Below are 24,978 nucleotides of genomic sequence, written 5' to 3'. Positions count from 1 at the left end.
CATCTGTAAGTATTCCCATCAGTGTATCCCTCTCTGAAGGTTACTCAATGCTAGAGTTATTGTCCGATTTTGCCACGTTACCTGTTGCTGTTACTATATATCAGTGCAGCCTTGCTAACATTGGCACCCCTGGCAGTGAAGAGTGGCTGTCACAAGTAACCTTGGCTCTCTACTCTGTCTCTTTAACTGTTTCGCAGCACTTTGGTGGGTGGGACAGTTGAGGTCACACAGTCAAGCCTGCAGCTTGAAGCGAGACGTTTGTTAACACTGGAACAGATTAGACATGGCTTGCATGGACTCCATAAAGCCTTTGCTGCTAGACACTCTGCATTCTGTGGGTACCTGTCCCAGTGCTGCCCTGCTGGTGTACTGAAAAAAGTGTTGGGTGTTGATCTGACTGAGGGCTGTGACTTGTCTGAATATTGGAATGTACTTGGGTTCTCTTCTTTTTAGAACAGGCCATGACTTTACAGGCAATAATGCTTAACAGGTTTTCAGAAGTTTGCGGTGTCAAACAGTTGACAAGAGTTTCAATTACTTGTAGAAAGAGCTATCCTGCCTTTTGCAGCTGTGTTTGCAACTGCCTCCATTAATAAGCAACTTAATGCCTTTCTCTGAGTGACCTAGAAATGGTTTGGTAGATGTCACACCTGTGTTGCCAGTCAGATGGAAATTAGTGGAAATGAAAGCAATGCAGAAACATCTAGTTTGAACACCTCCGTTTCCAGACTTCATGAGGTTTTTTGATGGCTGCCATCCTGCCTTTATTAATTACAGGTATCAGTTCAAGAGCTATGCCTGTATGGAATGTGCTTTAAAAATGGTCCGGAGTATTCTTGTGTCTTGTATTGAAAGCTTCTGCCTTCAGTGCCTGCTAGAATAAGCTAACGGGGTCTTACACATAACATGCTCTGAGGCATTGTTAAGTCCCTGTAAAAACATAGTTAATGCAGTAGTACGCTTGGGTCTGCCAGTCTCTGGGTAGCACTGACATGTCAGAATAACTGTTTGTTTGCAGCTCATCTTTTAATCTTATTCTCAAGCCACGTGGTGGTGTTTCTTCTTTTTAAGAACTGGTATCTATCTTACAGGCTAGATCTCATAGTTTTAGGAACGTGAGATAGAGTCACTTCTGCACCTAGGTAGCCAAATATCAGTGGCTAAAAACCCATGTAATAAATTTGTCTCAAAACAGCTTATGAAAGAATTACTGTTTTACTATTGACATATGTTTTAGAATTTTGGTTTTTTGGAAAACAGAGCATGAATAGTAACAAAATACTGGAGTGTTTCAGGCAAACAATTAAATTTAGGCAGAAGATAATGAAAGCATCTTAGCAGGTAGAGCAGAATGCTATGACAAAACCAGCAGCTTTGTGTGTATGCATTTGAGACATGAACCATGAGAAAGAAGCCTCAAGAGCTATTTTTCAAGTAAAAAGATTTAAAGTTTCATTGGAAGTGGGGAGGGAGGGGAGCATGTGTGAATTAGAAGTTTTTCTACTTGACTAAACAAGAGGTTATTTTGTGCATAGTATGCTTTAAGGCTCTTTTTATGAAAAGCAGTATTTACTTTGTTATTCATTGCTAATTGCCCCGTAAATTGTACAGGCTTAGTCTGTAACTGAAATTATTGCCACTCTGAACTGATCTGTAGCTGTGAAACAAAGTGAAAAGACTACTGAAGTGCTGTGTGCTCCTAATAAATGGAAGTGGACGTTCAGCACAGAAATAAGCTTTGCCCTTTTTCCACTTTTCTCCAGTCCTATCCAAACTGCATTCCAGATCCAATGAAGTAATGGACTGTCAACGCCTTTTCACGATGTTACTACTCTAATAGACACTGAGGCAGCAACACAAACCATTCAACTCTGCTGGAGGTTGAAGCTAGCATATAGATATAAGGTAGGTGCCTTTTTTACTATATTGCGCATTTTTGCATAGTTTATTTTAAAAATATTGTCCTCTGGGATATAATAAAACTTTGCAAAACCGCATAACATAGTAAAACAAAAGGCACCTAACTTCAACCCCAGTAGGCCATCTACAATAGCTTAATATATTGAGTCATCTCTTCTACCTAAACTTTTCTGGTATCTGTTTGGAGTTAACCATCTTGCAATATAACTCAAACCTCTCTTGCTACCCCGTCTTTAAATGTTCAAGCTAGTGAGAGGATCTTTCATTGTGTCTTCTCCATCAGCTCCCTCTCTTCCCACATTCCTCACACATGTAATAATTTGTCCTTTTTTGAAGGCTGTCCTCTCAACTAACTTCTGACTTTGCTCTTTATCTCACTTCATTAAAGCTTATTCCTTAACTATTTCTGACTTCTCCCTTTCTCTCTGCATTGTATTCTGGACAGCATTGGTCCTCTTATCTATGACAGCACTCTCTAGCTCTAATCTTTAAAGAACTTACATGGTTCGTTTCAAGTTTCTATAAATGAAGTCCATATTGTAGTGTCATATTGATGGAATACATTGATCTTACTACACTCAGTTGAAGCTCTGAGATGGGAGTTGTGTTTGTACAGTAAAATACTGCATTTTTGTGGTATTTTTAGGCTCTGGAATTCTGTTTTTCTTGTGACCTTAATGACAACAAACTGGATGTTGATGTTTATCTCTACTTAATTTACATAGTATTCAAAGATTGCACTATAGAAATTAGTACTTATCACGTTTACTTTACCAATTCCACACAGTCAAAGAGTGGTTCAAATCAAATTTGATGAGTCTGCCAGGACTAATGAGACTTCTTTGTTTTCCCTTAGGGAGGAGGTGGTCTTATGCTTCAAAAATATAGTATACTGAGTGTACTTAAAGGTGTTTTTCCTGTGCTTAGCTGTTGTGACAAGAGAACTTAATTCTGTACTTTTAGTATGCTGCAGGTTTCAGCAATCACTTTACTGGCAGCAGCTTTACAGTGAGCTTTGGCATTCTTATATCCTGCAAATATCCTGCATTCAACACTGATCATGTAGGACTTTACTCTGTAGGTATGAATTTGAGATGTTAGCCATTTCTTTGTGTGCAAGGGGAGTTAGGAAAATACTCTGGGAAAGAAGTGGTTACAAAAAAGTCTGCAAACCTGTAGGCAATTCTGTAGGGTTTTGCTGTTTTCCAGTAATGCAAAATAGCACAAAAATGGACAGCCACATGGTTGAGACATGGTTTGTAGTAACATTTCCTTTTAAAGAATCATAGAGTGCTTTGAGTTGGAAGGAACATTAAAACGCACCTAGTTCCCAGTGACCCTGCTGTGGGCAAGGAACCTTCCACTAGACCAGGATGCTCCATCCCATCCAGCCTGGCCTTGAACACTTAGGGATTAAAGATTTATTTTGGGTGCAGCCTGAAATGCTGAAAGCTGTAACTTCATAGAAAGTCACAGACTGGTCATGTTTATTTCATTGAGACTGCCCATTGCAATCTGGGTGTGGTGCCATGTGCTAATGAAATGTGTGTGCAAATAGATCAGGTCTGGGAAAGGGGAAGTGGTAGATTCATCAAAGTTTGAAAGGTGATTTTCTACTAGAAGTTATTTTATTATTCCTGTATTGTTGTGTTTATAGACTTGATTAATACTCCCTTTAAGTAGTTTACTGTTAGATTTCTGCCATTCTTTACAGCCTCAAGGCAAGAGCATGAAAACAGCTTTAGCCAGGTGATGATGATAGAAGGCTTTTACCATAAGACTGCTTCAAGAAAAATAATCTAAAATCTTCATACTTGAAGAAAAGTTCCTCAAGTCTGTATCAAGTTCTTTGGTTCCTGTCAAATATCATTGTTCTTGTAACATATATGTTGCCACTGTGCAAACTCTGATGTTAGCTGAAATAACTTTACATGGTGAAATGACCTTCCCAATGACAGCTTTCTTCTGTCCTGTTCAGAGTTCTGGACTGATTCAAATTGATATGGTTTGTTAACACAAAATGTGTTTCATCACAAATTAGGTCTTCATGTTCTATTTTAAAATTTGCGGCTTTCTTAATTAGAGACCTTGGCCTAAGTAATTTAAAACACCTAGGACCCTTATTTAAGGACACATTAGGATGCTGTAGCATCTAGCAGGCTTTCTTTCATGCCTCTACGCCCCAAGCAGAGGAGCTTTAGGGTGTGTAAACTCCTCAAAGGGTGGCTTTGGAATTCCATGCTTTAATTGTTGTTGCATGTTAATGGCTGAACTATTGAAGGATAGCTGTGTCTGCACTGAGTGTTTTGGGGTTTTTTTTGAGTAATCAAAGCACTGTGATTTTGTAATTGACTTAAGCAGCTGAGCTACAGTAGATGACAACCTCCATGGCTAAAAGGATGGTGATGAGAACCCCTTGCTAATTTCACTTGCATTATTCTCTGTCCTCTGTTCAGCAACTTAATTGTCTTATAGCAAACTGCCTTCTGTTTATGTTGCAGTGGAAACAATGGATGCTGTGTGCCTTTGAACCTCAAATCTTGTGTTCTCTGGAACCCTTTCTGCAGGTAAAATGCGTATATGAGTCACTTGTTTTCTTGTACTTTTACAGGACTGTCTCCAGATCTCCAGTCAATGGAGCAGATCCGGAGAATTATGAGACCTACAGATGTTCCTGACACAGGTGAGTGATGTGAAATTTACTGTAAATAAGTCTTAATGAGGAAACAGGTTTAATCAATTTCTGTGCAAGCAATGTAGTGACTTAACTCTGCTCACAGTACAATATTCCTTGGTGCCTGTATAGGATGTGAGCCCTGTTCTTCATGATGGCTGTGCTATCTGATGTGTTAAAGGTTGTTGTATGTGGTGTTGTTGTTTGTCATAGCCGAGTAGAGTATGTTTTTTGATACATGTTTTTGGATACATTATTCACAAGTTTCCCTTAAAACATCTTAGAAGTGTAATGAAAGGTAAAGGAAACAGAAGAGGTCATTCCCCTTGCCTTGGTTAGGCACACACAAACCTTTTAGTCTATATAAGAACATAACTGTTCAAAGTTAAACAGGACAACCAAGTTAAATTTCCTGGGTGTTTAAGTGTTTGGGCTTCTTTCTGTTTGTCTCCTTCCTCCTTAAATTTGAAACATACAGCTCTTACTTCACTGCAGTTGGGATTTCAATTCCATCTATCAATGTACTAGTTGTGAAATTTTCTTCTACTAGGTTATTGTTCTGTTTATAAATGTTGGATGCAAATTGCTAGTGCTTTCTGTACAATGTTCTTTTGAATGGCTTGAATCAGTCTTGCTTAGTGTCTCATTTATTACAGATTTTTTTACTAGTGGATTGAAAAGACTGCTGAGCAATACAATGGGATAACTTTTAAAGTGTTGATTTCAACAGTGGTCTGAAATTAACTTTTAGAGGGGATATAAAATCTGAACCTTTTTTTGAACATAAGTTACAAATAAGTTAGAAGAATTCTGTTTCTTGTAATGTTCCTTGGCATGGAGTAATTCAGGGACTAATGTTAATATATCTACTCTCCCTTAAACAACACCACTTCTGTGCAAGCCAGTATATACACTCCTGACACTAAGATGCATTATAGACTGGTGAGTGATTGTTTCTGTAGTATAAATTACTACACTGTTTGTCCTTTTATGCTACTTATTCACTCAATGCATAACCAAATAAATGTTAGCACAAACGAGTCAATCTTTGCATATATCAGCGTTCCCAGAAAAGATGGGTTTTATTCAGCAGGCATAATAGTGCTTGAGGCACCCCCACTTGAGGAATGCCCTTACAGAATGTAGCTCTTGTTTCCATGGACACTCCACTGAAATCATCTCTCTTCTTAGTACCTCCTAAAAATAAGTATGCAGATTTTTTGTAAAAGGTTTTTGTTTTGTGTACTGTTAATTTGGATTTCAGAAGCAATAGCTGTGTGTGTACTGTCAGAGATAAAAAGAAATGTGCTATCAGAGGCATGTGTGCAATGACCAAGGTCTTCATCTTTTGGACCTACTTAAGGAAACCAGTTTTACATGATGGAAGTAAATCTTGCAGAAAATTAAAAATAAACTGACGTAGTCTCACTTCCATTACAGTTTTAAGCCCTTCAAAGCTATCTCTTTGTGGAGGGGTGTCACTTGGGGAATATTTGTGTTGATACAAAAGTTTTGGTAGATGATCATGTGGCTGTGCTAGGATTAGATGATTATGATGGCTTCTTCGAGCCTGATGAAAAAAAGCTTTACAACTTCAACTGCAATTTAAAGACCTCTTAGGACAGATTTGCCTTTTGTTCTGTATGACCCTAAAGATTATTTAATTTTGGGGAAAGAGTAGAAGAGGATGCACTCACTAAACAGCTGAGACAAGCTGCTTCTATCACTTGTTGGGAACTCATGGTAAGAAGCCATTAGGGATTGCAGGGCAATTACTGTTTTGAAAAACAAAGTTACTCAATATAGAACTAAATTTCAGTAAAGTTAAATTTTTGTCATGCACTGATTCTGTTCAGTAGTTTATCTCTAGATGGAAATATTATCTAAATTCCAGTTGTACTTGTTCTGTTCTTTCTCTTCTAAAAACAAATTTTAGCCTGTTGTTAGAGAGCAGCTGTGTCTGGTGCCAAAGACCATTTGATAAATATATGTAAATATAAAATGGTGTCGTTGCACAATAGGTTTCAAACATTGGTTTGCTTGATTACAGCTTGAAGGACCTATTGTTTAAGAAATAATATCTTTAATATTTTGTTTAGCAAGTAACCAAATGTAAATGTCAGTCAAACTTCTGAATGGTAGATGACGGAGCCTTCTGGCTTATCTTTCAAATTGTGAGACAATGCTGTTAAGTATTTATATGCCTGTGGGTCATCACAAGTGAAGAAAGTACAATGCCTTTCAAACATTTGGGGGTTTGTTTGTGTTCCAGTTGGATTGACCTGGTTCTTTCTCATGCTAATATTAATGGAAAGTTCTGTATCTGTAAAGGCATTGCAGTTGATCTAGAGAAATCTTTTTTAATACCCAGTGTTAACTCCAGAGTTGGCTGACCTTTTGTTGGCAGCAAAAAAAAAAAAAAGATCTTGACCAGTGCTGAAATGCCAGAGAGGTTTATTGTTCTAGCTTAGCTTCCAGACTGGCTGTCACGAGACTTTTTGAAACAGTCAACCGGGGTCCTAGCAAATTGGCAGCGCTACGTGAGATGATGTATCAGTGTTTTGCTGTGTTACATTTTGATTTAGTCATCTAAGGTTCTTCATGAATGGTAGGAAAAGTAAGAATCAAAGTTGTTTGTGTTCAGAAACTTAGAATACGAAATTACTTACTGCCTTTATGACTGGCCTTGCATAGGGCTTTTAAATTTACCGCACCTTTCAAACTAAGCTTTCCCAGTGAGCTGTGAAATTGATGGTTACCTGTTAATACACATGCACTTTAATATTTTTAAACTCCTTTAATGCTCACTGTAAACACACTGAATATTACAAAAAAAGATTATTTCAAAGAACTATTTGAATCTGACTTTTTTAATCTCAAGGCATTTTCAGTGGTGAGGGGGTAAACAATCTCGAGATTCAGACTGTACTCTGTCTGAGTTGCAGTGTAAGTATTGTTGCATTTGTTGTTAAGGCTTGTTTTCTTTAGCTGAGTTGCTCTGGTAATTACAGCAGAACTGGTTTGCATTATAAAATACCTCCCAAGACTGGCATTTTCATTTTTATTATCTTTCAAAGGTTTGCTCTGTGACCTGCTGTGGTCTGACCCAGACAAAGATGTGCAAGGTTGGGGTGAAAATGATCGTGGGGTCTCTTTCACTTTTGGTGCTGATGTGGTCAGTAAATTTCTGAATCGTCATGATCTGGATTTGATCTGTCGAGCTCATCAGGTATGAATTTTGCTGCTGATGCTTCTTAAAATGTCTCCTGCTCCTTATCAGTCGTGTATATTTGGAACTTAGTTTGCACTGTGTTATTTCTAGAGAAAAAAATCTTTCTAATAAAGGGCCTATAAAGGCTATGTCCTTTTGTTGGCTCATGATGAACTGTGTGTCTAATGTCAGTTGAGTAGAATACAAACACTGGATTTCTCCATTGATGTCTTCCTTTTGTACTGTCGGTTAAATGTTAGACTGATGTATGTGGGCATCACAGGTAAAGTCTCCAGATTTAAAGGGGCAGAGTGACTTGAATTTGAGATTTACACTGAAGTTTAAGTGCTTCACTTTCAGCAGTAGACAATTCCCTGGTAATTCTGGCTTGAACTACCTCTACTTTGCTTCATGAAAATATTAAATGCATTTTGACTATCTCTACAAGCAAGTCTGTACATAAAAACTTTCACTGTTGCCAGTATTTTGATTCAGCTATCCAGAGTATTTTGGCATAGGTTGTTTTTATTTCCTCACATTTGTCAGGCAGTTTTTGCATTGCCAATCCTGAGCACACTTTTTTATTAGGTTACTTCAAGCAACAGTGCTACTTAGGTGGACATCAGGTTTCAGTTTCCTGTATAGCATTTCAGTTTCATTATTTAGTCTATTTTAGAAGCTCCCTCTTGCTGTGGAACAAAAATAGGCTCTTTATTCTGTGTCACTGTTAGGCTTGGGTACACTATTAGAACACTGAAATTTTTTTCCTTGTAATTTTACTGCTAAAACATTAGAGAAGATTTAGTATTGATTCCACATGCTGACTGGATTTCTTAACTGCTGATCAAGATTACTGCCAATTTTCTAAGTCATATAGTTGATTCAGGTCTTTATAAAAGGAGGATAATATCTTATAGAAGATAATGATGATTGCACCAAAGTAATCAGTTGGGTGTATTTGTTGTACTACATTGTAACATAAAGCTTTTATTTCAGAAAAGAGGGAACATCCTCAGCTGATGCATCATACTCCTTGAACAATTGTAAAGGTGCATCATGCTCTTAGGCAAGATCTGGCAGAATCACTATTTTTTTATAATTTTGACACTCTGAAATCACCTACGCTTGAGGTGTGTGCAGTCAACACCAATTTAAGCAAAACTTAATTGTTTCAAGTTGCAGTGAAGGTGGTATCCAGACCTTGTGTGCTCCAAACTAATTAGGTCAAACATCCACATTCTGTGTATAAAGCATTAAATGCTGGGAATCCTTACACTGGCAGTGTATAATTAGACTTCAGCTATGAAAATATTAAACAGTCAAGCTGATGTGTGCTTATTAACATTTGAATTGTCAGACAAGGGGTATACTGTCTGGCCTGGCATTCAGTGTCAGGTAAGATAAAACGAGTGAACTTGTCCTGTCTGAAAGTCAAGACATAAAATAGCTGTTTTTATGTCTGTTCCTTTATCTTTCTAATATAAAGTCCAGTTTGCCTCAAGATATTTTTTTTTTCTTCAAAACTTTGTATGTGAGCCGTATTGATTTCTCTGGTGTTGCCAGGTGGTTGAAGATGGATACGAGTTCTTTGCTAAACGGCAGTTGGTCACCCTATTCTCAGCTCCAAATTACTGCGGAGAGTTTGACAATGCAGGAGGCATGATGAGTGTGGATGAAACTCTGATGTGTTCCTTCCAGGTATGCTATATTTGTGCAGTAACATGCCTGTAGGTGTTGGGCTGTATGGACCACGTTAGTGTGCTCGTGGCTGTGCTGGTGGTTAGTGTAAAGCAATATTCTTGGGCTACAGAGGGGACTGCTTTGTGAACAACTGGAACTGCAACCCAATTGTTCTGCAGAAAACTGGAATTTGATATTTTCCAAACTATTTCATATTAAGTTCTTCATTCTATTGAAATGCTCATTTCAAAATTTAAAGCTTAATTGGGTGATTTCTTTTTTGTCATACCTAGTGATTGGAGTACACAATTATGCAAACTAATGGTTATACGGACCCTTTTAATATGGCTGCTTTGGTCAGATTTTAGTCGCTATTCCTTCCTGGATGTATTTTCAGCCCCTTTTCTTTCCTCTTTCCACCTCAACATAGTGGTAGAACTAAAAGGATTTAGAGTTGCTGCTACTGTTGCATGTAGAGCTAAGAAATTTGTAGGGCTGTGATGTGATTTCCGCCCCCCCTCCCACCATCCTCATCCTTATTGTTCGTGCTGATCAAGGTTTTGTGTGGGCTTAACAGTATCTGAAATGTGTTTAGTTATTGCTGACTCAAAGGAACTTCTTTATTTTCTCTAAGATATTGAAACCATCTGAAAAGAAAGCCAAGTACCAGTATGGTGGACTGAATTCTGGGCGTCCAGTCACTCCACCTCGCACAGCTAATCCACCGAAGAAGAGGTGAAGAAAGGAAATAATGTAGAAAACACCATCAGATCTGTCAAGGACAAAACTCCATATTACAATATATAATAAGTGTGCACTGTAAAACCATCCAGCCATTTGACACCCTTTATGATGTCACACGTTTAACTTAAAGAGACGGGTAAAGGATCTTTATTAATTTTTCTAGTAGAAAGATGTGCGACACTGTATTGTAACAAGTATAGCTCCAAGTTCTAATATCCAGCATAGAGAGGAAAAAAATTAGGAAAAACTATTTCAACTACATATTCACATTTACCACGGTTTTTAAAGTTGACCAACATCCCAGTTAAAACTTGGTGTAATAGTTAAACCAGATGAGAGCATGATGTTCCATTTGTGTAATGTGGTCTTATTGTTGCTTAATTGCTTTTACTTTGGTTATTTTGTAGCTAGAATGATGCGAATATGGTATCTAGTCTTATTTCCTGGCTCTTTGAAATTGATATGAGGAAGGGGCTTTCTAGAACAGCCATTGATCTCTTATCCTCCCCCTAATCCCCTGTTTTTTCATCATAATGCTGTGTGCCCCATTATAATGCAAAGTTTATAGTACAGTAGTCATTAAAAGGCAAACTGAGTCCCAAATACCTGGACTGGACAGCTTGGCAGCCAACATACATTAAGGCAGAAAAATCTGTCCTGACCTTTTAACTTCAACTGCCACACAATAAATTTGTGCACTACACTATTTTAAATTATTGACATTACACTGTGCAATGGCACTTCATTTAACTTAGATAGGACAAAAATGGTATTGCCTATTAGTTGGTAACTTGATTTAGTGGTACCTTGGCTTTAGTTTTATTAGCATGAAACACCTTTGGCATGCTTAGCTTCCAGGTAACTTCCTACCTGCATCAAAATTCATCTTACATAGTTCCACAGAACATGAAGATCCTTACTTGATAAGCCTTTGAAAGCTGACATTCTTTTTCAGAGGAGGGTGTGTTTAAATGGCTGTTCTTCAACATACAACAGGCTAGATGATGGGTGGTGAGCTGAAAATGCTACAGGAATGTCCAACTTTATAGTAAGGCTTACATCACTAAAGAATCTATCATTTGGATTTTCATGATCAAATTTCATATACTATTGTATAGACTTCTGCTTTGTAGTGTACTATAGTAGCAATAATTTCTGTACGTGATCAAGAGTTAAGCAGTATTTTCAGTTCTCTCCTTTATTAAAAGAGCTAACATTGGCAAATGGCAAGATATAGAGAAGACACAAAATATACAGTAGGATAAATGAAAGGCACAGATTTGTGATACTTTAGGATGCAATACTTATTGGACACAACTACAAAAGCTTTTACTGAATATTGTCAAATTTGTTAGATTCTTTGGGGGAAGGCTGCAGATTTATACCATTCTAAATGTGCATCAGTAGATGTAAAACTCTTGACTTCAGTATTGTCTTTGAAAATGTTAAATTGAGGATTCTAGTAACTTATGTTTTATGAACTGGCACATTATATAATGCAAGAGATATATTGATTTCTGACACAGTGAGCAAGTTCTTTAAAATGGATTTAAGTCTCTTTTCTAATTCCATTTTGTTTTAAATGCATATTTTAAATGTAGGTTTTTTCATTTAGTAAAAGTTGTCTAATTCATTTGAATGAAGTCTGACTGGTTATTTTAACATACCTGACTTACTCAAAATGTGTGGAGTTGGTTGTTTTTCAAGAAAAGGAAGTCTTACAATATATCTATCTGTTACTGATTTATACTGGGTTGGTCTATGGTTTTGAACAATGGTTTATTCTATCCCACTTTGAAGCAAACATCAGTTTCAATGCTTAAAATAAAATGAAATAGATTTTTTTGATGTTGTTCAAAGACACTTGTTCTTGAAAGTCAGCAGTAAGAGCTGTGTGAGAGTAACTGCAGTTTGGGACAAGGTAATTTATGAAATCTAATCTGTAAGCATTTACATGGTAACTTCCTGCTCTAAGTCATTGCTTACTTGAGATTTATTTTTGCAAGTTTTGAAAATGCTGGGTTTTACCAAGTGCCAGCCTCTGTGTTACCAAACATCTGGATTAACCCTTTTCCATTTTTTCTTTTGTTTCTGGAACAATGTCTTCTGTATCATAAAATGTCCAGGTGTAAAGCTGTATGTTATGTGAGCACCTAACATGCTCGCTTGTGTTACAGATGCTATGTCAAAAGAAAAATAAAGTCTTCGGGCCTTCTTCTGTGTCCTAAAGAAATAGGAAATTTTTAGTTTGTTTAATGGCACTAGTAAGCCACATTGGGTGCTGGTATTCTGAAGAATTGCTATTTATACATATCAGCAGTCATTTGGAAATTGTTTGAATGTTGTTTTGATTTTTGGAGAGTTGGAATGTCTGCTAACATCCCTCATCATCTATGTGGTGGAAAACACACATGATGTAGTAATCTTACCCCTACAGATATGACTGATATTCCATACTAAAAGCAAGTCTGATACATAACAGAACTCACCACTTCAACTTACAATTTACAGGGTTAGTATGGATCTCTATTTTTAATATTGTGTGTTCTGGGAGGAGTAGAAAAAATAACCTCAGTCTAATTCCATGCAGATAAAATTAACTTCCTTCAATGGAAATTGCTAGTGATCTAATGGCTAGTAGTTTTTTTTCATGTAAATATCTTGTCTCTACAAGCCTTGAATACTGTTAAATAGCATGTGTAGTGTGCTTGGAATAAACAGGAGCATTCTCATATGGGCTGTTGAGAGGCATATAAAACATTACACAATTTGAGATGTGCTTTTGCATGTTTATCCCCTCCACCTTTATCTGACAGTAATGTTCATTCCATGTTTATAGTAGAGTACACATTGCACACAATCTCTTTATCTTTTTCCTTTCTGGTTGATGGACATTTTGAATTTCCCAAATACTAGTTTAAAGTATGCTGTAAGGGATGCAGCTTTGGTTTCTTTTGTGTTGATTGATACAAATTTTTGTTTAGCATCACTTTTCTTGTATACTTTATAGTACTCAGTGTTTCCTATGCATGGATAATTGTTGGCTGCTTTAAAGGAGAAAAAAAGTTTCATATAGTTGTGGTTGTGTACCTTGAACACTGTTTCTGTTTAGTACATTGTTTGTAATGATCTGATGTATTTCCAAAAACTGCTGTAGAAACAGACTCACTGAAAACAGTGTGAGGGTCTTAAACTAGTGGATTTGGTTTGCTGCATATAGGCACACAGGAATACTTGTGACCACTGAAGTCTGAGTTGGTAATTTTGTTTCCAAGTTTACTGTGATTATTTACTAGTGTCCTGCTGCCATGTGTTGCCAAGTTTCAGGATCCTGTTATGAAGACAATCTCTGTCCTGTACTCTCTGTTGAGAGAAAGGCCAATAGGTAGGTGTGACATCAACTTGTGACTGCTTGTAGCATCCCAGTGCTGTGCACTTACTTGCCTGGGGAACTGGTGGAAATTGATCTGATCTGCAGAAGGAGGTTGCTTTTATGGTTAGTAATTCTACATCCCTGTTGTAAGCTTGTTTGGTCATAGAAATCCACCTTTCCGTGTTTCTGCCAAAGTCAGAATCAATGAACAGAAAGGTATCTTTAAATGAAGAAGTGTTCCTGTCTGTGGCTTATCTTTTGATAAGTCTAAGTGGAACCTGTCAGATTGAATTGCTGGAGCTCTGTATGATTAGTTTGGGGCTAGGAGACACATTTTTTTTGCTCTCTAGTAATAGAAATATAAAAGACACTATTGCTCAACCTCTTATATGGTTGAACTGAAGGTGATCTGAAAGTAACTGAATAGCTGGAATCTTCAGAATTTGTTGATGACAGATATAAATGTTCTGTGCTTGTCCTTTAATGTAGAGCTCAGAGGTTAACAGAAAAGGAATTCTGCTTTGTAGAGGTTTATGTAGATAACAATTGTAAAAGCCTAGTCTTTAACTAGGTATGCAACTTCTTGCTGACAAACTATTAATTTTTGTGTCCATGGCTGGTGTTTCTGGGACTGCCTTTGCTGCCATCTTGGTTAGAGTTGAAGATGCCTTATACAAACTTGCCAGGTAATATTGCAGCTTAGCAGAGAGCAGAGACAGTGGTATTTCAATGTATTGCTTGTGAACTCATTCAAATTACAGCTTGGTTCATAATTGGTATCCATCTGCTTTGGAATGTACATGAGGATGAATGTGAATATTTGACTTCAAATGAACTTGTGAAAAAGCAAGGATGAGAGAATTCTCTGTTTGCTGGGGCAGAGATGTGAACAGCACATGTCTGAGTCCCCATGGGTTAAAGGACAGGGAGGGTTTTTTGGTACTAGTCAGAGTTTGCAATAAAGTTCATGCATGTCACCATTCTTGTCAATAAAAAGGAACCCAATGAATCGATACCAAGGTTGGGACATTTTAGCAAAGCCCTGGATGTTTTTGTTCTGCTGTCACTTCTCTTGCTTCTGCTAATTAGCAACAGAAGCTTCCAAGTTCACTTTCAGTGCAGCTGTATACTTTTTTTCACCTGGATCATAGGTGGATTTTTCTTGTCTTGTTCCAAAGGTTTATCAAGATTTTGGGGACAGCATCTAACCAGGTGGCTGTGTGCTTATAACCAAGCATACTCACTGCTTGTACTGGATGATCAAAGCTGAAGGAACCTCAGGCCATGTGGGGCTGAACACTAAAAGCTGTGTGGCTGTAACTCGGTGTTGGGTCAGTAAAGAAGTTAGGCAGATAAGACACAGGTTTAGGTACTTGTTTTGGGTTTGCCAAATTCTCATCTTTGATGGATTAATGGAACTGGTAGTGCCTGAGCATCTTCCCTGCACAGAACTCAAGGTGTTGGGAAAACAGCTAAGCTGTTGGGTTACTTGTTTTGTGTCTCATTGTGCCTTGTTAAAATAGATAATAATGTTAATGCGTAATAAGGACACTTCATTCTTTTTCCCAGTATCCTGTTTCAGCTCATTATTCTGCATCTCTGTGTCCCAGGAAATGAGACTTCAAGAACAATTCAAAATAAGTGTCTACTACAAGCCCTTGCCAGTACATGACTACAATAATCTTTTCCAAGAAAAACTCATTGCTACCTGAAACAGTTAGAACAGGTGGAGATTTAAGTAGAGTATATGCATGACCCATGGCCTAGCACAGCCTCTTTCCTGGGTTCCACTGCCTTTCCTGACAGAATGTGCAGCCCAAGCTTCCTTTTAGTTTTAGAAGCAGCCGTATCAGAAAGTAGGTGATAACTAGATCCAGCTGCTGACAAAGAACAGCAAAAACTGTTTTGTATCTTCAGGTAAAGATGTAAGCTTTACGTGAAAGATAAAAAAGCTCAAGTGGTGCTCATTTCTACATTTCAGCCTATGAAGTTCTCCTTATATAGGTTAGACATTCCCAGATGTTAAGTTTTAGTGTTAAAACTTCATCCAAGTAACTATTAAAGGGAGGAATTAAAACAAATAGGAAGGATTATAATTTGTTCTTACAGATAGTTCATATTCAAAAATAGTAAATTATATTTGCAGAAAGCAAAATAAGTAAGCAACTGATTTTTTTTTTTCTTGGTAGAGAGTTTTCCCTCCTCCTATTGCTTTAAGGGTTTGACTCTTTGGGGTGCAAAAGAGAATGCTGTGGATGGATCAGATTAATTATTGAAAAGGCTTAACCAGAGAAAAGCGGTATCTTGAGGATAAAACTGGTGTAGCTCATGACATGGAGCAGAGGAGCACACAGCATTGATGAATGCAGAGGACAACTGTGGAGAGTGAATATATTCCATTCTAAGTTTTTCTCCATTGTTTTGAAGTCCCAGCAAGCGTAACGTGAAAATAGTTGCAAGTGTTTCATGTCATTCCTTCTGACATCCAAGCAGCATTTCTACGTTTCCTCCTGTAACTCACTCACTGTCTTGTCAAATTTCTGGGTGTGTACAAATCAGTAGTTTTCCATTAGCTACCCCAGAATATTTCATTTTTATATTTCAAGTTCCTGTTCCTGGGTGGCCTTTTGCAACTTCCACAGAGACAGAATGTGTAACACTTTCATGGAATGCTGTGAGAAGGAACATTTTAGGATAATTACATGTTAATAGGCTGCACCTTAATTGCACCTGGTTTCCAGGAGGTTGAGTTAAGAGAATGAGCTAAAAGACTTAAGGCTCTTTTCTTGAAGCAGTGCTGGAGAACAAATATAATATTTAATTTGTTCCTACTCAAGGCTCTTACCTAAAGGCACAGTACATGACTGACATGGTAGGCTTAGAGGCTCTTGCATTGCCTTTACCACCTAGAGTAAGAAGACATACTTTTTAACTTGGTCTGACTTGTTTATACTAATACTATTACAATGATTTAGCAGGGTTACTTAAGTAAAAAAGACCCAATCCAGTTGACGTAATTTTTTTCTCAAATTGGTCTGGCATGCAGATGCCATCTAGTGGTCACAGGATCGTGCATGGAAAGCTGTTACTGCAGAACTGACATTTATTCCTCATTTATCCTGCTCTGTGTCATGTGAAAACCTTATTCCTTGATCAGTACTGAAATGTGTGCATGGTTCATAACAACTCAGACCTTCATGCATTAAAACTAGGCTTACCTCAGTTAAATGTACAAATTTATTTCCCAGTTTTACAGACTTTGTGAAATCACTTCAAGTACCTGAGGGTTCTGAAGGGGGTAGTGAGGGGTGGAGAGAATTACGGGTCCCATGAAAAGTATAGAAAAATTAGTCTTTGTCTTGGGTGAAGGTTTTTGGATTTCGTCCCCCACCTCTGGAATCTTCTGTTTTCAAGTCTAACCGAGTATGGGGAGATTACAGGTTATCTGCATTGTTTTCCAGTGATTGGAGAGGGACTGGTGGAAAATATATAAGAAAAAGTGTGAAGTATGTTTAGATCTGGTATATATCAAAACTGCAGAAAAGAAAATATATTAGTTTCTGATTTTATGTGGAATTTTATTTGGGAGAATAAATAAATCAGAATAGGGCTGGTATTAAATTTTTACACCTTACCTAACCAAATATTGTACTATTTGTGTTTCTTTTAGTTACATGGTTCTTCATTCTGCTTATGGGCTGGTTATTATAGGCATGTACTGCTGAAAAGAGATTTGCACAGTTTAGACCTGATTTGAGAGAATCATTTGATATTTGGCCAGGTTCCACTGGTTGTCTGCAATGAGTTGCTCTTGAAAAGGTGTGTCTACACTAGTTCAAGGCAATTTTGTGGCAATGAAGTGAATCCTCCTGCTTGTTCTCATGTACCGCTTTGGATTGCAGAGCTTCTGCTGTGTGTGCAGATTGGGTCTTTTGGGTTAGTTGTATGCAACAGAAGTTTGTTCGTAGTGTGTGCCCATGGTGTCCATTAATGATCCACACTACTGAGTCCCACTGAAGTCTGTTACTCTGCTGTCCCACAGTCTGCACAATATCTTTTCTGTTCTTTTTGTCATGCTTTCTGTTTCTCTGACTGGGCAGAAAAGAAGAAATGGGCAATGGTGGCAAAGTCTCTTTGGCTTCCCAGGTGTTACAGCATGGTGGGACCTTGGGCTGCAGTGAAATACTCATTTCTCTGTCTCATGAGAGGGATGAAGTCTTTGGTGGCTGGATAACCCAGTGGCAGTAGGAAGAGGCTGTGCCCTTCAGCTGTCCCTGACTACCAGAAGATCAGCAGTTGGGGTATGGACTGCAGTTCAGAAAGGATGAAGAGACCTTTTTGAAGTCCAGGGCAAAAAACATTTTGAGCATTTGTCTTTACTACAGTGATACTGAAGAGATCTCTTCAGAAGAATTCAGCTTCCTGTGCAACTGAGATTCACCCCAGGTGAATTTACTCTTTTCCCATCCAGCTTGTAAGGGTGGAGGAGGGGGACAGGCATGTGAGGCTTCAGATGGAACTACTACACAAGGCCTGAGTGTATGGGGAGACAGTGAGTTCCTAATCTGAACAGGAGGGCTGCTTTAGGTCTTTTAAAGCAATTCCATAGAGCTGTGAGGTCTACGAGAATCTGCCATGAAGCAATTTTGCCTCAAAGTGCCTACTTTCTGCCATGTGAGGTCTGTCCAATGAATTACGTGGACTGCGCACAGGGATAAGGAGCCTATGTAACCTTCCTCAACTTGCAGGGACAAGACAGTGTCTTCCCCTCTCTGAGTGCTGTAGGGGATGAGCTGATGGCAACTGCACACAATCCTGTGAACAGTAGCAGGGACAAGTGCTGGTTGAGGAGTCAGTTTACTTGAAACAAAAGGCAGTTACCTGCTGACACCATAGTAATGTTTTTCCCTTCCACATTCTAACAAGCTTGAAAGTTTTCACAGCAGCTGTTCCTTAATCAGGTCCTGGGAGCAACAGCATGAAGTTTGTTAGAGGAGATGCCTTGTACCAGTGTGGGGTCACTGCAGGATTAGAGATTTGGATGTCAGGTACATAGCTGCTATTTCAGTAGCTGCAATCATGGACTGGTTGTGGGCTAGGTGCCCCTGGGCTGGGAGGAGAAAAAGGATGTGTTGTTCTGCTTGCTGACATGATTTTCCAAGCATGTAGCAGTCCAGTGGGAGCTAGACAAGCTGGTATTACAAGATTTCAAGCACTGGTTGCTGAGGGGAGGCCATGCTGGACGGTGTGCCGTTCATAGTTGTGGTCTAAGGTACAAGTGAGAAGGGAATAGAGAGGGAAGAGCTTGTAGACAGCCCTGGTCAGAGCTGCCTACAACAGAGCAGGCCTGGCAGCAGTTCTTGGACAGCCTGTGTGCCAGGCTCCCTAAGGCTCAGAAGCAGGAGACTCTGGGAAGGTGGTGGGAACACTGATATCTTCGGGAGGCATTTGACCCTCCACAGTTTGCACATGCTGTTTCTTGATAGTGAGTCATGAGCCAGCTGCAGGAAAAAAAACAGGGTCGGCCTGATCTTTGAGAAGCTTTCACATGCTGCTGGCCATCAGATACTCTCTGCACTCAGGTGGATGAGCATGAGCTTGTGTGGTGTGGAAACACAGCCTGTACAGGCTTACAGCCTTCCTCAACGCTGGGGTGTATATTTGCCCCTTATGTTAAGCTACACTCTTAGTTCTCAGAGGACTGTGTTCAATCCCTAAGAGAAGTTTGTATTAGTCCACTCATACTTATCTGTTTCTCTGTCCCTGAAGTTCTAGGCCCCAGTGACTCCCTGGGAGCCTTGTGTTTACCCACAGGAGGGTTATTCTCATAGATTTAGATTTTGCTGACTTGTGGTTTTCTAGGGAAGAAACTGAGCCATGTGTGAAACTGGAAGGGTGTGATAACTCCAAAAAGGAGGCTTCAATAAAGGCTGGGCTCAGAATAATTGGATGCCTTCAGCTTTTGCTGAACTATTAGTTCAAGCATCTGCTTGAGAGTATAGCATGTACCTGTTTTGCTATAAAATACATTCAGTTCTTCTAGCAGTAGTTCAGAACAACATATAGCTTTTGCCCTCAGAGCTCTGTAGTGTTGAACTGAGGAAATGAAGCTCTGAAGCTTGTGGCCAGCATGTGAAGGTGTCATTGAGCATACCTTGTTGGGCACCTCTGGCAATCATGCAAGAGCTTGATTATCACATACTTGTCAGGCATCAATTTATTCCCATACAATGTTGTGTATTCTTTTTGTAGGTGACAACAGAGAAATCTTAATGGGCTGAGTATTTTTTGCTTGGATGAACTGCTTTTGCTGCCTTAACAAAGGAAAACCTGAGTAAAATGAAGTAGTAGATGTAGGAATTTGAGTTATGAAAGCAGCCAGGCGGTGGCATCAGTGCACAGCAAATAAGCATTTGAACCTCCCTTAAGGAAGACCAGGGCTTGTTTAGTCACCCAGGTCTGTACAAGTGGGCCTAGATAGGTGAAGTGCAACTTTTTAATGATCAATAACTAATTATTTGCAGGCATTTATGGTTAGCTGTGTTTAAGGGGTTTGGATGTGGTAATTTTTGTACCCAATTACTCAAACTGTATTTGTGTGCTGTTTGTGCATGTAAGTTTGTTACAGGTTTGTTATGATAATCTCTTGAGTCACTGGTTTTGGTGTTCTAGTCTTCAAACTGCAGAAGGCTTTTTCTGGGGGGCTGAACTTCATAATGTTAATGCTCTAAGAGAAGAAATGTTTCTCTATGCTGCAAACCTCATTCATTCCTATCCTGCTTTTATGTTTGCTTAATAATCCACCATTACCTGAGCAATAAATCTGCCCCACAAGCTTTTAAGGTAAAATAGTGTGATGGCAGGAAAAAAAGGAATTTTTTGACAATAGTGACACTGAGGATTAGAGTGAAGATGAGAGCTCTTGACTCAAGCCTGCAGCCAAGGTTAGATTCCTGCTTAAAAACTGTAGTAGTGTCCTGTGCACAGTACTGCCAACACTGGCCACTATTTCCTAATAAAGGGTTCTGGCTTTTTGCTTGGAACAGCACCAAAACTTTGGTTCTGCCTTAGTCTTTTTTTATCCAATTTCTTTTTTATTTCTTCAGTTTAACTTATTCAAAGAAAGAAAAACAAGCTTCACCTATATCAAACACTGCTTTGTTGTGTTTTTGCTGTCCTACAAATAACACTTCTGAGCAGCAGCTGAAGCAAACACTGCAGTTCCTCCTTCCAGCAGTGTTGTCATATTGGCAGTAGCACTGACCTGCCATGGTGTTAATGTGCAAAGTTTAAATTGCATTGTTGGCTGCTCATCTCCCTATGCTGATTGCTGCTAGATACCAGCCTTGTCTTTTTGTGCTTGGAACTGATGCCTGCAATTCTTAGCATTGGTTCAACAGAGGAAGAAGCATTGTGAGAAGAGAAAAAAATGATCATGATCCTTGCTCAGCTTTATTACTAGCACATCCTAGAGGATTACCTAGGCAATGCTGGGCTGATGGTTGGGAATGCTGCAGTGGTCTTGCACGTGAGAGTTAATTTCTTTGGAAAATGGGGATGAAGGCATCTGTCTGCATTCTTCCCATTGGAATCATTTGTTAGTACCTGTGGAAGATTCCATGTCAGCATGTTGTCCATGAGGTAGGAGTTGGACTTCGCAACATTACAAGTGCTTCTTGCTATCCCTGTCCACAAATTTCAACTGTCTGTAATTCTTTAAAACTCAGTTGTGCATTTGTTTTGCACGTGTCCCATTTCTTAAAAACCCAGCACATATTGTTAAATTTACATAATATTAGCCTGTGATGTTAGAAGTCACTGTACATCTGTCCATGTAGAAGAAGTACACACTGCTGTCTATAACTTAAAAGAGAAACAAGAGCAAGCGAAACAAGGGGAGAGCACTGGAATGATGCACATGCTGCTTTGAAATAGGCATCTGAGCCTACTGCTAACTTTTGCTGGAAACCACTCAAAATTCCTCTCTGAAATAATATTTGAAAGCCAACTGCTTTCATCCATTTTCCTATAGGAAAAGCAGAAGTGTTTGTTGATGTTTATCTTGCTTCAGTATGACTGCCTTTTGTCTTTCCAAGAAAATGGTCCACATATGACTTCATCTAGCTTTAGTATTTCCATTCTGGGAGTACTAAGGATTATAGGCCTGGTGGGAAATAAGCTAGTTGTACAGTTTCATACCCACTTATGATGGTCTTTATGTATCCACTTTTTTCAGTGTGAAAATCTGCCTTGATTTTAGTTACTTCTGCTTCTTGTGTATTATTTTGTGGCTTCTGCTGCTATCCTTTCTTACAGGTACCTGTTTATGGGTATGTATATACGTTTTCAAGTATCCCTCAACTTCTTTGGTTAGGTGGCCAACCTGAACCCCCCCTAGACACCCAAGCTCATTAAAAGCAAAGCTAAAAGAAGCAGTTGAATTGCAGGAAAGGTTAACATACTCTGGTGAGTATGTTAATGTGTTTTGTGCTGCTTTAGCAAGTGTTTTCCTGTTTCCAGGCTACCTATCATATGGCTATTCAGCTGGAGGTGGTGATAGTTGGTAATACTGTTTTATAAACAGTACAACTCAGTGTGAATAACCCCGAGGAACAAATACATCTTTGAAATGTGTGGTGCTGCTGGCCAAAAGAGTAAACAAAGTGGCCTTTCATTCAAAGTTAGAGATAGGCCTGTACTTACTTAAATGTGAACTGCAGTTATTTACGAAAATAGCATCTAGATGTTTCTTTTACTAGCTAAAAGAATTTTTCAGTTGAGTTGTGTAATCTATAATAAAGATAGTGATATAATTTGTATAATGCTTCTTTTACCATTTTCCACAAAGCAAGACTTTATCTGACAAAATAATGACCTCTTATACTTACAATTAGTTTGTCCCAAGAATTCAGTGTCCTTCAGCAATAGTCACTTGTGTAAGAATGTCTAGAAACAGGAAAAAAAACCCATAACTGTTTTCAGTGGCAGGTCATCTGTATATCAAATACTTTTCTTCCTCCTGGCATGATGTTCATAAGGACTGTGGAGAGGCTGCAGGGAGACTGGAGGATTGAACCACAAGCCTGAACACCTGGACCCAGCATATTTCTAAACCTCCTTGGCTTGCTCTTCCAAAGAGTTAAACTCTTCAAGATGCTGCCCCCTCATGCTTTTATTGCAACAGTTCACACTCTATTTATGATGTGAGGTAATGTGAGACTGTCTTTTTTTTTTAAGAACTCCAAACTGCCACAGATTGGAGCACTAACTGCAGCCATGTACCATCTGTTGTTGTCTCTTGGCCATGCGGGCATGTTCCTGAATGTCCCTTGTGTCAATATCCCATGTGTGATAGGTAGAGAGGTTTAACTATTTGTTGATGGAGCACCAGTGTGTTAATAGCTTTTTAAAGCAAGGGATTGTCTTGCATTAGAGGATGATTGACCTGTATCACATGCTGCTTTAATTCAAACCATTGTTACAGCAGCTTTTTTGAAGAAAAAACTTGTACTTTGCCAGGCACATTAAATGTTCATTGATTTCAAATTCATAAAACTCAGAGTTACAGAATGTAGCTGTATCCACAACCAATGTATTTCTGTAGTTATTGACTTCCTTGAAATGCTGTTTCACTAACAAGAGCAAATGTTGTTCCATAAAAAGCAAGGAGCTTATGTTGATCCCTGTAATTACTCTTTAAACAGATGGAACATACATGTCCAGCTCATTTCAGAAGCCCCAGGCACAGCAGTTTTGCAGTTATGAGGATATAGTCTCACTTCCATGAAAAGGAGTGGCAGGAAAGATAATTTGTTAACTCTTCTTGATTCTTACTGCACAGCAAGTGTATTGTTGAAAGGACATGGAAAGCCTTGGAAAAGCAGCTAAATAGAAATGAATGCTGCCTGCACTAAGTGCCCTAGGCATTGAAAAATGCTCTTTTTCAATGTCAGCCATTCCCAGCATGGAGCTTTCAGTGCTGTGATGGCTGTACTGTGAGGCAGGCCAGCCCTAGTGAGTCAGCTTTTCTGGCCAGAATCCCACGTGGATCATTACCAAGTATTATCCAGTAAAAAAACCTGGAAGGCAAAGGTTTCACCTCCCACTGTACAAAAGCCATCTATTTGGGATCAAGGTTTATCTACTACTGCATGGGATCAGCCTTTTATTGAACATGAAAGTCTCACTTGAAGCTTGTCTAATGATTAATATCTGCTGAATGTCTTTTGTTGGATCCCAACAAAAAACCTGTCAGGTCATGTATTAATTGAGGCATGACAAGCAACTGATTTTCTCTGGATGATGGAAAAAAGCAACAATTTCAAGGGCTACAGTTGCTAATTTAGAACTAAACTGAAAGATAGGATCTGGATTTCTTTCTTTCTTTTGGCTTGTACTTTATCATTGGGATTTCTGAAAGCAGCTGGAACTGCTGCTAAACAGAGACAGACTCTGTCTGGCTTCAGCTGATGAGATGTTGCGCTGCCTGTGCCAGCTGAGCCCTGTGTCCCAGAGGAAGAGCTCTGTTCTGTGGGAGGGCACATGGTGGTGGTGCCTCCTGTCCTCTGGCTCTGCCAGAGCAAAACCTAACTCTCTGTGGGAGTCCAGGAGAGGATGCCCAGAACCTCTGCACTCTTCTGTTGCCTTGGCAACAGCATCTTCCTTTCCGAGCTGCTTCTGTGCCACAGGTACTGCTGCACAGCCCAGGGCTGCAGCTACCTCTTGCTATGATCTCCTTTCTCTGTTTCCAGTGAGGCAGAGCAGGCAGGCTTAACCTTCCTGGTGCAAAGGTCTGTGTCCTCTTGCACATATTCACTTCCCACTGATTTTGGTGAGAAGCCACATCCAGAGAGGAGCTACCACTGCTTAAGGGTTGGGTTTGATGACCTTAGAAGTCCTTTCCAATGTAAATGATTCTATGATTCTCTATAACCATGAAACAATAAACTAACCTTTCTGGCTGGTTCCTCTAATACATAATGAGGTTCCCCTGTACATAATGAGTCTTCAGATCAAGCACTCACCTCAGTCCATTCCTGTTGTCTTAGGTATTTTATGAAGTACTCACCAGAGAAGGTCTGTAGTGAGATGTAGCAAGTCCAGATAAAAGAAATCTTCTCCCCTCTCACTCTTACAATAAGTTCTTGTTGTAAGTTAATAAGTTCATGCATTGCCAGATCTTTCGTCTGCAGTGTGGAAATGGTACATGTGGGTGTTGTTGGTAAATGGCATTTTGGGTGAAAGTGTGTCAAGGTTTGTGCTAAGAATTAAATAATACAGCAGCTGTGTGGTAGTGCTTGGCCCCGGGCTCAGGCCCTCACCCCTATGGACATGTCTGAGTCCTGCAAGATTAAACAATGCATCCTGAAGGAAGCT

At 39.1% G+C, this 24,978-nt stretch overlaps 1 protein-coding gene across 1 annotated transcript in view; it reads left to right on the top strand.

Moving 5' to 3' along the window:
- The window catches only part of PPP1CB (protein phosphatase 1 catalytic subunit beta), a 28,772-nt gene extending 16,910 nt beyond the window's left edge, over positions 1-11,862 (top strand). The window contains exons 5-8 of the mRNA XM_058020397.1: positions 4,532-4,603; positions 7,672-7,823; positions 9,369-9,503; positions 10,120-11,862. Of these exons, the coding sequence (XP_057876380.1) occupies positions 4,532-4,603; positions 7,672-7,823; positions 9,369-9,503; positions 10,120-10,224 (464 nt within the window). The 3' untranslated portion in view covers positions 10,225-11,862. The remainder of the gene's footprint in view (positions 1-4,531; positions 4,604-7,671; positions 7,824-9,368; positions 9,504-10,119) is intronic.
- Positions 11,863-24,978: the final 13,116 nt, after the last annotated feature.

This window comes from Melospiza georgiana, chromosome 3 (assembly GCF_028018845.1).
Source record: "Melospiza georgiana isolate bMelGeo1 chromosome 3, bMelGeo1.pri, whole genome shotgun sequence".
NCBI lineage: Eukaryota > Metazoa > Chordata > Aves > Passeriformes > Passerellidae > Melospiza > Melospiza georgiana.
This window is presented reverse-complemented; position numbering and strand designations above follow the sequence as displayed.